This window comes from Caretta caretta, chromosome 1 (genome assembly GCF_965140235.1).
Source record: "Caretta caretta isolate rCarCar2 chromosome 1, rCarCar1.hap1, whole genome shotgun sequence".
Lineage (NCBI taxonomy): Eukaryota > Metazoa > Chordata > Testudines > Cheloniidae > Caretta > Caretta caretta.
In genome coordinates, this window is record NC_134206.1 from 341,577,836 (window position 1) to 341,590,809 (window position 12,974).

At 40.2% G+C, this 12,974-nt stretch overlaps 1 protein-coding gene across 3 annotated transcripts in view; it reads right to left on the reverse strand.

Moving 5' to 3' along the window:
* CELF2 (CUGBP Elav-like family member 2) overlaps positions 1 to 12,974 on the reverse strand; it is a 689,599-nt gene that overhangs the window by 450,194 nt on the left and 226,431 nt on the right. The window contains exon 1 of one of the 3 annotated variants that reach the window (XM_048836619.2): positions 7,319 to 7,685. The exons of the other annotated variants lie outside the window; for them this stretch is intronic. Coding sequence (XP_048692576.1) covers positions 7,319 to 7,371 — 53 coding nt within the window. The 5' untranslated portion in view covers positions 7,372 to 7,685. Of the gene's footprint in view, positions 1 to 7,318; positions 7,686 to 12,974 lie in introns of those variants that run through there. 3 annotated transcript variants of the gene reach the window in all.

Consider the following 12,974-nt stretch of genomic DNA (forward strand, 5'->3'; position numbering starts at 1 on the left):
GAGAATGCTATCCTCTATTGGCAGTTCAAAGCATGCCAGGCAGTGATGTGCTATCAATGTTTTATAGAAGGGGACTTCTCAGTCCAGCCCCACTCCCGTCTTTATTCTATGACCCATATGCTGGGGTGAATGTGCTTGTACAGAAGAACTGTGGAATCCATTCACTTGGTTTTCCCACTCATAACAAAAGATGCTTTGTCACAGCCAAGGAAACAGCACTTAAAAGTTATATTAAGTACAATTCACAGGAAACATTTTGTTCCTGGAAAATACAGTGCATACTGATAGCCTAGCAGAGTGTTCAACTGGGGGAGTTTGAAATGAAGGTTGGAAGGAGTTAAGAACTTGTAGGGTGCTTTGGCGTTATATTGCACATGGAAATATTTTTTTAAAACACCCGATACATGGGGTATGTTTAGGAGCCCCAGAGGCAGTGATAGCATGAACTCTATTGGGAGCTAAGATCCAATTTCCCTTTCAAATTGCTGGTGCAATCTTGATGACTAGCCATTAAATAAAAGGGTTATTCTCTATGTAAACATGGATAAAATCAGATGCACCTAGACAAAAAGGGTCTAATCCCGCTCCCATTGGAATCAATGGCAAAACTCCCTTTAACTTTAGGGCTTGATCCTGCACCATTAAATGGTGTTTCTTTTTCAGCATATGTAGAGCTGAAGCGAAAGATTCCTGCTCCATAGTTGGGGATCGGAACAGACTCACATCCTCTATGGATCAGAGAGGGGAGGTAAATGCCCTGACCAGCGGATTACAGTACCAATGAGTTGGAGAGGGTTCGAAGAGGGGTATGCATATCAAGTTCATGGATGATAAAGCAAGGAGAGATCTCACAAAAGATAGGATTAAAATGCAATAAAGAGGAAAAATGGGCTGGAGTTTAGAAAATGAGGAACAATAAGTATAAGCGTAGAAGGAATAATTCAAATACACAAATATAGAACCAGGGAATAATAACTAGGGAGACGAGAATGACTACACAATAAAGAAGGAACTTGGGTTACACAGTAGCTGATAAAGTGTAAGAGTCAAGAATGTAACTGAGGTTGCAAAAAGCTACACTGAGGTTGCAAAATGTTATACCAAGTTGTACGAAACAAGAGGATTACAGGAAAAACAAGCAAGGCAATTCACCATTGGTGAAGCCACAACTGCAGCGTTCAGTTCCAGGCACTGCGCTTTAGAACAGAAGGTTCTACGGACCTCAAATTACAGAGTTCAACCAACCAAAATGGTAGGAAACTCCAAGAATGTTCAGTCTAAAAAGACAAGACACTGGATTAAGAAAAAAGATGTTATAAATGAGCCAGAGATGACCTGTCCCCACTAGAGCTACATTTTGGTCCCAATGAAATAAATTAATTATTTGTATTATGGTAGCACCTAGAGGCCCCAAACCAAGATGTGGTCCCCATTGTGTGAGGTGGTGTACAAACTCAGGGAGACAGCTACACTGAAGAGCTTACAATCTAAATCAGTGGGTTTCAACTGTTTTTTTCCATTTGCGGACCCATGAAAAAACTTTGAATGGAGGTGCAGACCCCTTTGGAAATCTTACACATAGTCTGCAGCCCTCCAGGTTGAAAACCATTGATTTAAATAGACAAGACAGGCTATTATCATCCCTGTTTTTACAGATGGGGAACCGTGACACAGAAAGATTAAGTGACTTAACTGAAGTCACACACAAGTCTGTGGCAAGCTGCAAATTGAAACCCTCTCCTCCCGAGTCCCAGTCTACTGCCTAAGCTACAAGACTATCCTTCCTTTCTATAGTAAAGCTCCTAAGGACTTCAGGGGGACCAGGAGCCAGTCAATTAGTAAGTGCAGAACCGTATTATGCTTAAATTGCAGTAGTAAAGTTTAATTTCAGGGTTCAGAATAATTTTACAACAACATTTAGGCAGTGGAACATACTGCCTACAAACATGGTGGAATTGCCTTCAATGGGAGATCATGTTGTTAATTGGAGTCAGGTGGCTAATCCCCAATGCAGCACTTAGAAAATTTAGCAACTTGTGTCTAAGTGAACAAGGTGCACAGTGACTTTGTTAGCAGCCTTGACACAAAAATAAAGGAAGAAGATTTCTGATAAGACTGTGGAAATGGTGGAAACCCCATTTAAAGGTATACTGAGCAAGTTTGAAAAAAATACAATGTATGGACCAATCCTGCACTGACAGAGAAATGGACCTGATGACTTCACTGGTTTAATCTGTCTCTAACACCTATGTTGATCTATTTGCTCGTGTACCATTTTGCACTTAATATTCTTTGAAAATGAAACCTCAGAGAACTCTTGTGCATAAATTCTAAGTTCCTCCCAGCATCAATCATTTGTGTAACCAACTCTGACCTTCGCAGGCCTCCCTTGACTTTAGTGTACTATATGATCTGTATTTTTGAATGAGTTAACTGGAAAGCAATTTCCTCAGTGTGTTTTCAGTCAACATCAAAATGTACACGCCTTCTCCTCACATATTTATTTTTCTACTAACAAACATATTGTGGCTATTACAAGGGAAATTGGATTCTATATTAACATCCAAATTCCATTATCTGTATTTCAGAGTAGTGATGGAATCCAGGATTGTGTTTCACAGTCAGGCCTCTTTTAAGGGGGTTGGAAGAGGTTCCCTAAGGCCTCAGAGTAAAATATAGCTTGTAAAATTCTCTTCCAAAAGCTGTTACATATTGGGTGACCATATAGTATTGAAATGGTCTATCTACATCCTGGATAGGGTACAGCAGCCCTTGCCACCATGCTCATTAGTACCAATGAGATACAGTGGCAGAAGTAAAATAATCAGTAACTACCATCCATTTCCCCATTAATCAAAGCTATCTCTGTTTATTACTCGTTTTTTATATGGGAGGTTTCATTCTGGCAGATTATTAGGTAGAGTACACATCACACAGTAATACTTGGGCTGTTTTAGTTAAATGGTAAAGAAAACAAAGTCCAGGAAAATCCCATGCCAGCAACTGAAACTGGCAACCAAACATACCACATTCCAAGCCTCTTTTCCCATTTTATAAGCAGAACACCATGCAGCAACCAGACCTATCTTAATACGTGGGCAATCAACCTGGGGGGAAAAATACTGTAAGGAATTGTTGGTGTTGCACTCACAAATAACCGAACAACAGACTGGAATCATACTTTCTCCTGGTCTCTCACTAGCCAAATGTAAATTTTCGTAAGTTTTAAGAACTTTATCCCTGAACCTCATTTACAATGAGATTTGGACAATGTGTGGAGGAAAAAGCATTTTGGCAAAATAGGTCTTCACCACTGTTTAAATTGTGAAGGGTGGGGTTCGGCTGCTTTAGGAAAAAAAAAAGGGGGTTCAGTCCTGCAGGAAAGATTGAAAGAGGTTACAAATCACATCAAAGCCTCGTCTTCACTCCGAAAACAAGTATATTCTGAACTTGAACTAACTCCCGTTAAAATCCTGTGGAATTCAAGGCATATTGTAGTTTTCACACGTGTCAAAGACAAGGCTCTCCTATAGGCTTTAACTCAGACTGCTTACTTGCCTTGTCTTCTCTAGGATTTCACCTCAAAATAATCTAATAAATTAAGGACACCCCTCTTATTCATAGCGAAGTGAAGGCCCAAAAGGTGGATCCAAGCTCAGCTGGTCCATGCAGAGCAGAAGGCAGTCATTCAGTGTCTACGTGTATATAGACAGGTACCTCTTTGAATCTCTCTACTAGCTCTTTTGGCTTCACCTTGTAAAGTTGAAGGCTTGCAGAAAATTCTTGAAGGCCCTAACTCTTTCCCTTCCTTCTGCCTTACTATATTGTCTCTGCCATTCTAAACCAATGCTGGCTTCATTGCCCTATTGGTCTGTTTCTTCCATAACTGTGTGTTTTCCGGCATGCTACTTTTGCTCATAGAAGGTAATGATGAGCTGGTCTCAGAAGCCACTCCCCTCGCCACATTTAAATCTGTCCCAAAGACTCATTTCTCTTGGTACCACAATGACTTCGCAGATATATGAAAGGAGAGACTTAAATGTTGAGCGGGAAGGGCACTGAAGCTTAAATTGGAAATTGATATGAGGAAGATGACAGGCTGAACTGTCAGGGAAAAGGGGAGATGGATATAGTATGTTAAACTTAATCCAGTAGGACTAACCAAGAAATAAACATGTAGCTAATAAGCTTTATCGTTTTATCCCTCCGCTAAAAGGGTACAGCATACAAAGTTATCTATCTGGGTCATCTTTAGTTGCGTCTTCTCTGTTTGGAAAATATTTTAGCATGTACATGCACCACAATCTAAATTACAGGTGATATCCATGTGAGAAGTTGCACAACCGTAATATAAATTATCATGAATCATAGAATCATCATAGAACCATAGAATATCAGGGTTGGAAGGGACCTCAGGAGGTCATCTAGTCCAACCCCCTGCTCAAAGCAGGACCAATCCCCAACTAAATCATCCCAGCTAGGGCTTTGTCAAGCCTGACCTTAAAACCTCAAAAGGAAGGAGATTCCACCACCTCCCTAGGTAACGCATTCCAGTGCCTCACCACCCTCCTAGTGAAAAAGTTTTTCCTAATATCCAACCTAAACCTCCCTCACTGCAACTTGAGACCATTACTCCTCGTTCTGTCATCAGCTACCAGTGAGAACAGTCTAGATCCATCCTCTTTGGAACCCCTTTTCAGGTAGTTGAAAGCAGCTATCAAATCCCCCCTTCATTATTCTCTTCTGCAGACTAAACAATCCCAGTTCCCTCAGCCTCTCCTCATAAATCACGTGTTTCAGTCCCCTAATCATTTTTGTTGCCCTCCGCTGGACGCTTTCCAATTTTTCCACATCCTTCTTGTAGTGTGTGGCCTAAAACCGGACACAGTACTCCAGATGAGGCCTCACCATCAAATAGAGGGGAACGATCACGTCCCTCGATCTGCTGGCAATGCCCCTACTGATACAGCCCAAAATGCCATTGGCACTGTTGACTCATATCCAGCTTCTCATCCACTTCTAGGTCCTTTTCTGCAGAACTGCTGCCTAGCCATTTGATCCCAAATCTGTAGCGGTGCATGGGATTCTTCCATCCTAAGTGCAGAACTCTGCACTTGTCCTTGTTGAACCTCATCAGATTTCTTTTGGCCCAATCCTCTAATTTTTCTAGGTCCCTCTGTATCCTATCCCTACCCTCCAGAGTATCTACCTCTCCTCCCAGTTTAGTGTCGTCTGCAAACTTGCTGAGAGTGCAATCCACACTATCCTCCAGATCATTTATCAAGATATTGAACAAAACCAGCCCCAGGACCGACCCTTGGGGCACTCCACTTGATACCGGCTGCCAACTAGACATGGAGCCATTGATCACTACCCGTTGAGCCCGACAATCTAGCCAACTTTCTATCCACCTTATAGTCCATTCATCCAGCCCATACTTCTTTAACTTGCTGGCAAGAATACCGTGGGAGACTGTGTCAAAAGCTTTGCTAAAGTCAAGGAACAACACGTCCACTGCTTTCCCCTCATCCACAGAGCCAGTGACCTTCTCACCTGCCCTCTGTCTACCAGCCCTGGGACTGAGGCAAACTTTCCAAAGCACTGGGCAGCTTCAAACAGTCACATTTAAAAAAAAAAACAAAAACAGTTTGCCAAAGAAATGTTTCTTCCACTCATCAGGCATGCTTCAGGTCTAGGTCAGTGGCATTCTCTCTGTGCTGAAGTCCATTGTCTCATGGCCCAGTTCAGTGCAAACCCAGTACACTCTGGCTTTACTAGCATAGGGATACAAAAGTAGTCCCAGTAAAATTTACTCTCTGAAACTTTCCTGAAAGAGCTTTCCTGTAATTCACGTGACATATACAGATGCTACGGTGTTATGACAAATATTTTATTGTCACTCATTTGGGATGTCTTGCATAAATCGCTCATTGTTTCATTCCCTTGCAAGTAACGTGGTCATCCAAAACCCATGCCAATAAAATCTTTATGCTACACCATAACATACTCTCTTATTTTATGCAGACTGTATATCCAGTATTACTATTCCTGTAAGCAAGCAGACAATTACGCTGAACAAAAAAAAACAAAAAAAACATTTGTAAAAGGAATTGTGGCATTTTACTTAGGGGAAAAATAAGTTGAAGCTTTCTAAATACTGACAAGCCCAGATGTTAGAAAAGCAAGCTTGCTGTAAATTCAGCTATGACCTATACCCCCTGATCCAGATAAGGGCCAAAGAAACATTTCATTTTTGATAATGCACAACACCTTGCAAATATGAGAGAAAAGATTCAGGGAAGCAATACATTAAAGATAGATTAGTGATGTTCTATTTTAAGCTGCAGAAGATGAAATTCAAAACATGAACAAACATATCTAAGCACTTTAAAATGTATATGCCAAAAAGGTAAAATATACCTGACTGTTAAACATATCTGTGCTGTGCTCCTTTTACAAATGTGGCACACATCCAATAGTGTTATGTGCTACCTCTGTGTATTGGGAGAGTGTACAAAAGTTAGGAAACAAACTTGTCAGTCAGATTTAATTTAGTCTGATATCACCAACTATTTTCCCAAAAAGTAAGTTACTGTAATTCTATCTTCCAACTTTTACAATTCAATACTCTTAACGGACAAGACATGCAGTTAGAATACAGTAAGCCTGATCAGTTAGTACTTCAGAGCTTTCAAATGAATTTTTTGCAACCTCTGCATCAGGTCAAATACAATCTTAGTCACTTTTAGCACTTAAATTTTCTCTGTCTTTCACTATTATTTTAAAATACATTTCAGGGATAAAGCAACAATCTCTAGCAATTTTCAAATGTATGCATTAGAGAAACAACAGATGACCTAAAGATTCAACAGCCCAAAATACACAACAGCAGCACATTTCTGTTTCTTTTCCCTAAAAGAATATTCATCCTTTACTGATCAGCTCTTACCCCCTCTTTAACTATTCAGAAGTTTCCTAAATGGTCCCCTAGGAAGCAATACAATGCGAGCAAAGAGTTAATTCTCTTGCAGTATCAACTGGTGTTAGACTTACTATTAAATTTAATTTACAGAGTAATCTCCATTTTAAAAAAAATGATCAGTACTTCCTTGCTGCACTGTAACACCGAGGAGTATATTTTAAATGCTCCCTGGAGTCTCTCTAAACATCTGCTTAAAGGGTTTCTGTATCTTAAAGGGATCTAATTACTAGAAACTCCTTGTTACTTAAGCCCAGGGCTCACATTTCAATTATAACTCAAGTTTCAGTTAATTTGGGGGTGAACCACTGTACCAAAAGGAAGAAAACATAGGCCTACCTTAAAACTTTCCAGCCTTTCAGTGGATCCAGTTCAGAGATTATAGAAACCATTGTATTTAAATAATAATAAAAACACTGCAGAGAAGGCTAACCACAAAAAGCAGCAGAGTACTCTACTCAGCGTGGGAATGAAAACAGCCCTAGCACAGCTCTTCCTACTTCTCAGGCTGATAAGCACTTGTCCCAGCTTCTCTCCACCCCCAAAATCAATCTTGTGCTATATTGCTTCACGGTCCCAGTTTCATTTCTCCACCACTACCTTTTAAAGCCCTTGTAATCTGCTCCAACTGATCAAATTTGACCTTTTTGTAGCCCACTTTATTCCAAGCATTGCTCTCAGTTAAATCTCTCTTTATTAACACCGTCCTCCTTGGCTTTCTTTTGGAACAAACACAGATCAAGCTTGAAGCCTCTAGACTTTGCCAGCAATCATTTACAGATTACTGCAAGCCGCATGGAGTCTTCTCCTTCTGTGTATTTCTTCTGCCTCTGAGGTTTCATATTCTCTTCTAAAGATTGTTTAGGGTCTCTGCTTTCCCCCTTATTTTAGGCAGTTTAGATTTTCTGACACTTTAAAGCAGGGACTTTTTAAAAGTAACTTTCCCCCTCCCCCTTCAAGCTGTTCAGAAGCTTTACAAATTTGGCTTAGTTTTGTTTTTAAAACCTCCAACATATTTGTTAATTTAAGCTACAATTCAAAGCAGCCTGATTTCTGACAAGGCTGCTGTTTTTGTAGAATAAAAAGCAAACTTGGATGTATCTCCTCAGAAGCTTGAAAGGGGAAGAGGTGTCTGTTTAATTCTTTCAGATCCATTTCTTCTTTTTTGTTGCTTCTAAAAAAGAAAAAAACACCACTACTACAGCATTCTCCAGATCATTACAACGTATAGTATTGTAACCACAGTGCTCTGGGCCAATGTGCAGTAACGTAAAAAACCTAAGGGGCTGTTTCCTTTGTACTTTTGATTAAAATTTTTAGCACTGGTTCCACTGCACTTGAATGTGTCTGTTTTAAGTTTTTCTCCTTTTAATGTTCTCCATTCAAAGAAAGGCATTATAAAAATGATTGTCCTCTCCCCTTCATGTCCACTGATTGGCTGGATGGAAGAAGTTCCTGGGAGCTCACCTGTTGGATCATATTAAAGAAGTTCTATATTAAAATCACAAATGAGTTTGATTCCCCGTAGTTTAAATTCCAGGGTATTACTAATTAAGAGGTCTCTTGGGTTTTGGTACTGTTTCTCTCCCTCTCTGTGCGAAACTTGCAAGCTGCTAATTGTGTTAGTACATTCTAAGACAGTCTGTTCTCAAAGCAATTCTTTGTAACAACTACTCCTCACACAGAGAGAGACTCAAAGCAATACTCTGTAACAACAGAAACAGCACCCAGAGACTCCCCACCCTTTTGTTGTATTCATCTCGCTTTGTTAACAATTGTGATTAAAATAGAGATAGAGGATGTATGTGGATGGATGCTTGGTGTGGATAATAACTGAATGATCAGGGAGGAGCCAGCCTGAGAATCCAGTGTCCATCAGCTGAAGAAGGTGTCAAGTGGAAATAACCAGAGGACCCCCGGAGGGCAGACTGGAATCCACCCAACAGCCTCAAGAATGGGAGAACCAAAGAACAAGATAACACCCGGCAGCACGGAGTCATCAGAAATGTGCCATCTGCTGATTGATTCAGCAACAGCATGATGAAGCAATTCCCATAGACTGGCATAGGAAGAAATTCCTATAAAAATGGACTCTAGAAAGTGAGAACTTTGGGGTCTGAATCTGCAAACCAACTTCCAGGAGCATCAGACAAGGCCCTGCTCCCTCCTCATGTCCAGGCCACCTGGCCAGTGGCTTGGCATGAGCAACTCTAAGGCTGGTAACTATGATAACAACCTTGCAGAACCTGTGTGTGTGTGTATGAATGAATGTGTGAATAAATATGAAACTGAATGGAATGTTATAGCTATAACTAACTGCTTACTATGATTCTTTCTGTATTCACAATAAATGTGGCATTTTGCCTTTTCCCTTTAATAAGATCCTGCTGTTTTTTATTTTATTGGTATAACACACCTCCTTATTAAAATTAAAACAAGCATCTTCAAAGCAAACCTTTGGAAGGAATAGCGTATCCAAGGTCACACAGGAAGTCTGTAACAGAGCAGGAAGTTGAACCCTAGTCTCGCAAGTCCCAAGCTAGTACCCTAATCTCGGGACCATCCTTCCTCTGAACTGTTCCTCACTGTTGAAACTGCAGTAAAGAACAGAATGATCAGACACGTAGATGAACCCAATATGTTGGGGAAGAGTCAACCCAGCTTTTTTAAAAGGAAATCATGCCTCACCAATCTATTAGAATTCTTTCAGGGGGTCAACAAGCATGTGGACAAGGGTGATACATTTGATATAGTGAACTTGGACTTTCAGAAGCTTTGACAAGGTCCCTGCTCTTAAGCAAAGTAAGCAGTCATGGGATAAGAGGGAAGATCTTCTCATGGACCAGTAATTGGTTAAAGAAGGGAAACAAAGGGTAGGAATAAATGATCAGTTTTCACAGTGGAAAGAGCTAAATAGCAAGGTCCCTCAATGATCTGTAGGGGGATCAGCACTTTCAACATATTCGTAAGTGATCTGGAGGAAAGGGAAAAATTTGCAGGTGGTACAAAATTACTCAAGATAGTTAAGTCCAAAGCTGACTGCAAAAAGTTACAAAGGGATCTCACAAAACGGAGGGACTGGGTAACAAAATGGGAGATGAAATTCAATGTTGAAAAATGTGAAGTAACTCACATTGGAAAACATATCAGCTATACATACAAAAAGATGGGGTCTAAATTAGCTGTACCACTGAAGAAAGAAATCTTGTAGTCAGCGTGGATAGCTCTCTGAAAACATTTGCTCTATGTGCAGTGGCAGTCAAAAAAGCTAACGGAGTATTAGAAACCACTAAGAAAGGGACAGATAAGACAGAAAATATCATAATGTCACCATATCGTATGCCTACCCCTTGAACACTGCATACAGTTCTGGTCTCCCCATCTCAAAAAAAAGATATATTAGAATTGGAAAAAATACAGTGATGGGCAACAAAAATGATGAGGGGCATGGAAATACCTTCCGAATGAGGAGAGATTAAAAAGACTGGGACTGTTCAGCTTTGAAAAGAGGCACCTAAGGAGGGATATGAGAGAAGTCGATAAAATCATGACTGGTGTGGAGGAAGTGAATAGGGAGGTGTTATTTACTCCTTCTCGTAACACAAGAACCAGGGGTCACCCAATGAAATTAATAGGCAGCAAGTTTAAAACAAACAAAAGGAAGTACTTCTTCACACAACACACAGTTGACCTGGGGATGTGGTGAAGGCCAAAAGTAGAACTGGGTTCACAGAAGAACTAGATAAGTTCATGGAGGACAGGTCCATCAATGGCTATTAGCTAGGATGGTTAGGGAAGCAACCCCATGCTCTGGGTGTCCCTAAACTTCTGACTGCCAGAAGCTGGGACTGGGTGACAAGGGATAGATAACAATAATTGCCTCTGAAATATTTGGCACTGCCCCCTGTCAGAAGATGAACGTTGGTCTGACCCAGTCTAGCCAGTCTTATGTTCTTATGTGCTCACACCATGATTTGAAGGGAAGACCAGTGCTGAGAATGATGGTCCTGTAGTTAGGGCTCTAACCTGGGTCTTGGAAGACTCTGGTTCAATTCTATGCTCTGTTATAGACTACCTCGTGTCAGTTACTTTGTCTCTTTCTGCCTCAGTTCCCCATCTGTACAATGGGGATAATAGCACTTCCCTACCTCACAGGGGTGTTATAACAACTACATTAAAGAGTGTGAAGAGCTCGGCTATCACAGTACTGGGCGCCATGTAGAGAGATTTGCAACGAAGGGCGCCTAGTTTAAGTTCATTTGCCACTTGTTGTATTCTTCCTTGGCTATGGTGATGAGAAAACCTTTATGTTTAAATGGGTGAAACAAATGAACAGATTCCACAGTCTTTCCTTCTTTCTGAAAGAACAGAAACCCGTGACCGAGGAGAAAAGTTTAGTGGGAGTGTCTTGTTAAAATATAGACAATGAATATGTGTCCTCCTCTCTTCACTCACTTCCAGGTATGTCATTTGTTTTAAAGCCACGTTTACATCTTATCCCACACAAACCTCTCACTGTTTAATTCATGTTAATTACCAAGATCAAAAATGCAAAACTGAAGCTATGTTTTAACACATGAAAAATAAAATAAGATGTCCCATCATCTCAAACTTCCTCTGTTTTAATTCTGTTGCAACCATACCACCGGCCTTTGCGTTTTGAAAATGACCAGCGTTGCACAGCCTAGGCTGGGAGGAGTGAGAGCTGTTCTCTTTTTATATTCTGTTTTAGGGATATAACTCTTTTATTACTTGAAATACACATAATAGAGATGGTCCAGAGCCAAATCACACTCTAAAGGCACTTTGTTATCAAGCATGCTTCCTCAAAGAGCTATACACAAAGAAGTGCAAGTATCACTATTCCCCATTTTTACAGATGGGGAAAACTGAGGCCCAGAATAGCTAAGTGACTTGCCCAGAGTCACACAGTAGGTCAGTGTTAAAATCTGCAGAGGACTCAAACCTAGACCCAACTGATTTCACTAGTCTACAAAGCTTCAGCTGTGGCAGAGTTCAAAATCTAGCTCCTTGTCAAGCATTTTATCTCTAATAAGTACACTTTATGATTTATGTGCATTCATTTTTGCACAATTTTTGGCTCTCCCTCAGAAAAGCACCCCACTACTCTTTTCCAATGGTTCTCCATTAAAAGAACACATTTACAATAAAGAAAGATTGTTCTCTCCCCGTTAGAATTATTTACATTTTTTATTATTATTATTTCTGCCTCAACTTTACCCCTCTGGAAATAAAGCCAATTGCTTCTTTCTCCTGACCTGGCTGACATTTTTTCAACTTCTCCACAGCACTGAATAAAGCAACTATAAGCTTTCTAAAAATAAAATGTAGAAGGTTAAGTTTAGCATAGAGAAACTTGCAACTGGCAATGGATTTTCCAAAACAGACTCATGTAGTTTAGGTAACATATTTAGCTGTGGGAGGGAATGCAAACCAAACCAAAAAGCACTTGATAAAATTACTTGCTTTTCATGCTTTCACAGTTGCCCCTTTTTGCCAAATTGTTTTGCTGTTGTAGTTTCTGACTTTACCCCTGAAAGTTGCTTTTTTTTTTTTTAAATGGGAAGAACTTTAGCTTGTTTGCCAAGAAATGGCAATGACGAAGACATCTGTAAAATATTACTAAGTAAATTTACTACAGTTAGCCAGGAGGCAATGGAGCTGAAAGTTTCCTCTACCCGTTAAAGAATTCCAGCCTACTTATCATACAATTCAGGTCTGCCTTGTTGTAATGTGTACTGAACGCACCATCAATTAGAGAGTCACACTTTTCCATTCATATGATTAATATGCACACATACCACATCCAAGATTTTCCTCAATGTTAGACTTTTTAAAAAAAAAAAAACAACCTCAAAATAACACACATACACAACCCTCTTAACAAAATAACCACCTCTCGTTTAGACAGCTGGCTACACTGTGAGCAGTCAAAAAAGTCCTAAATCAGTTAGCTCCAAGCATTTGCAGGTCA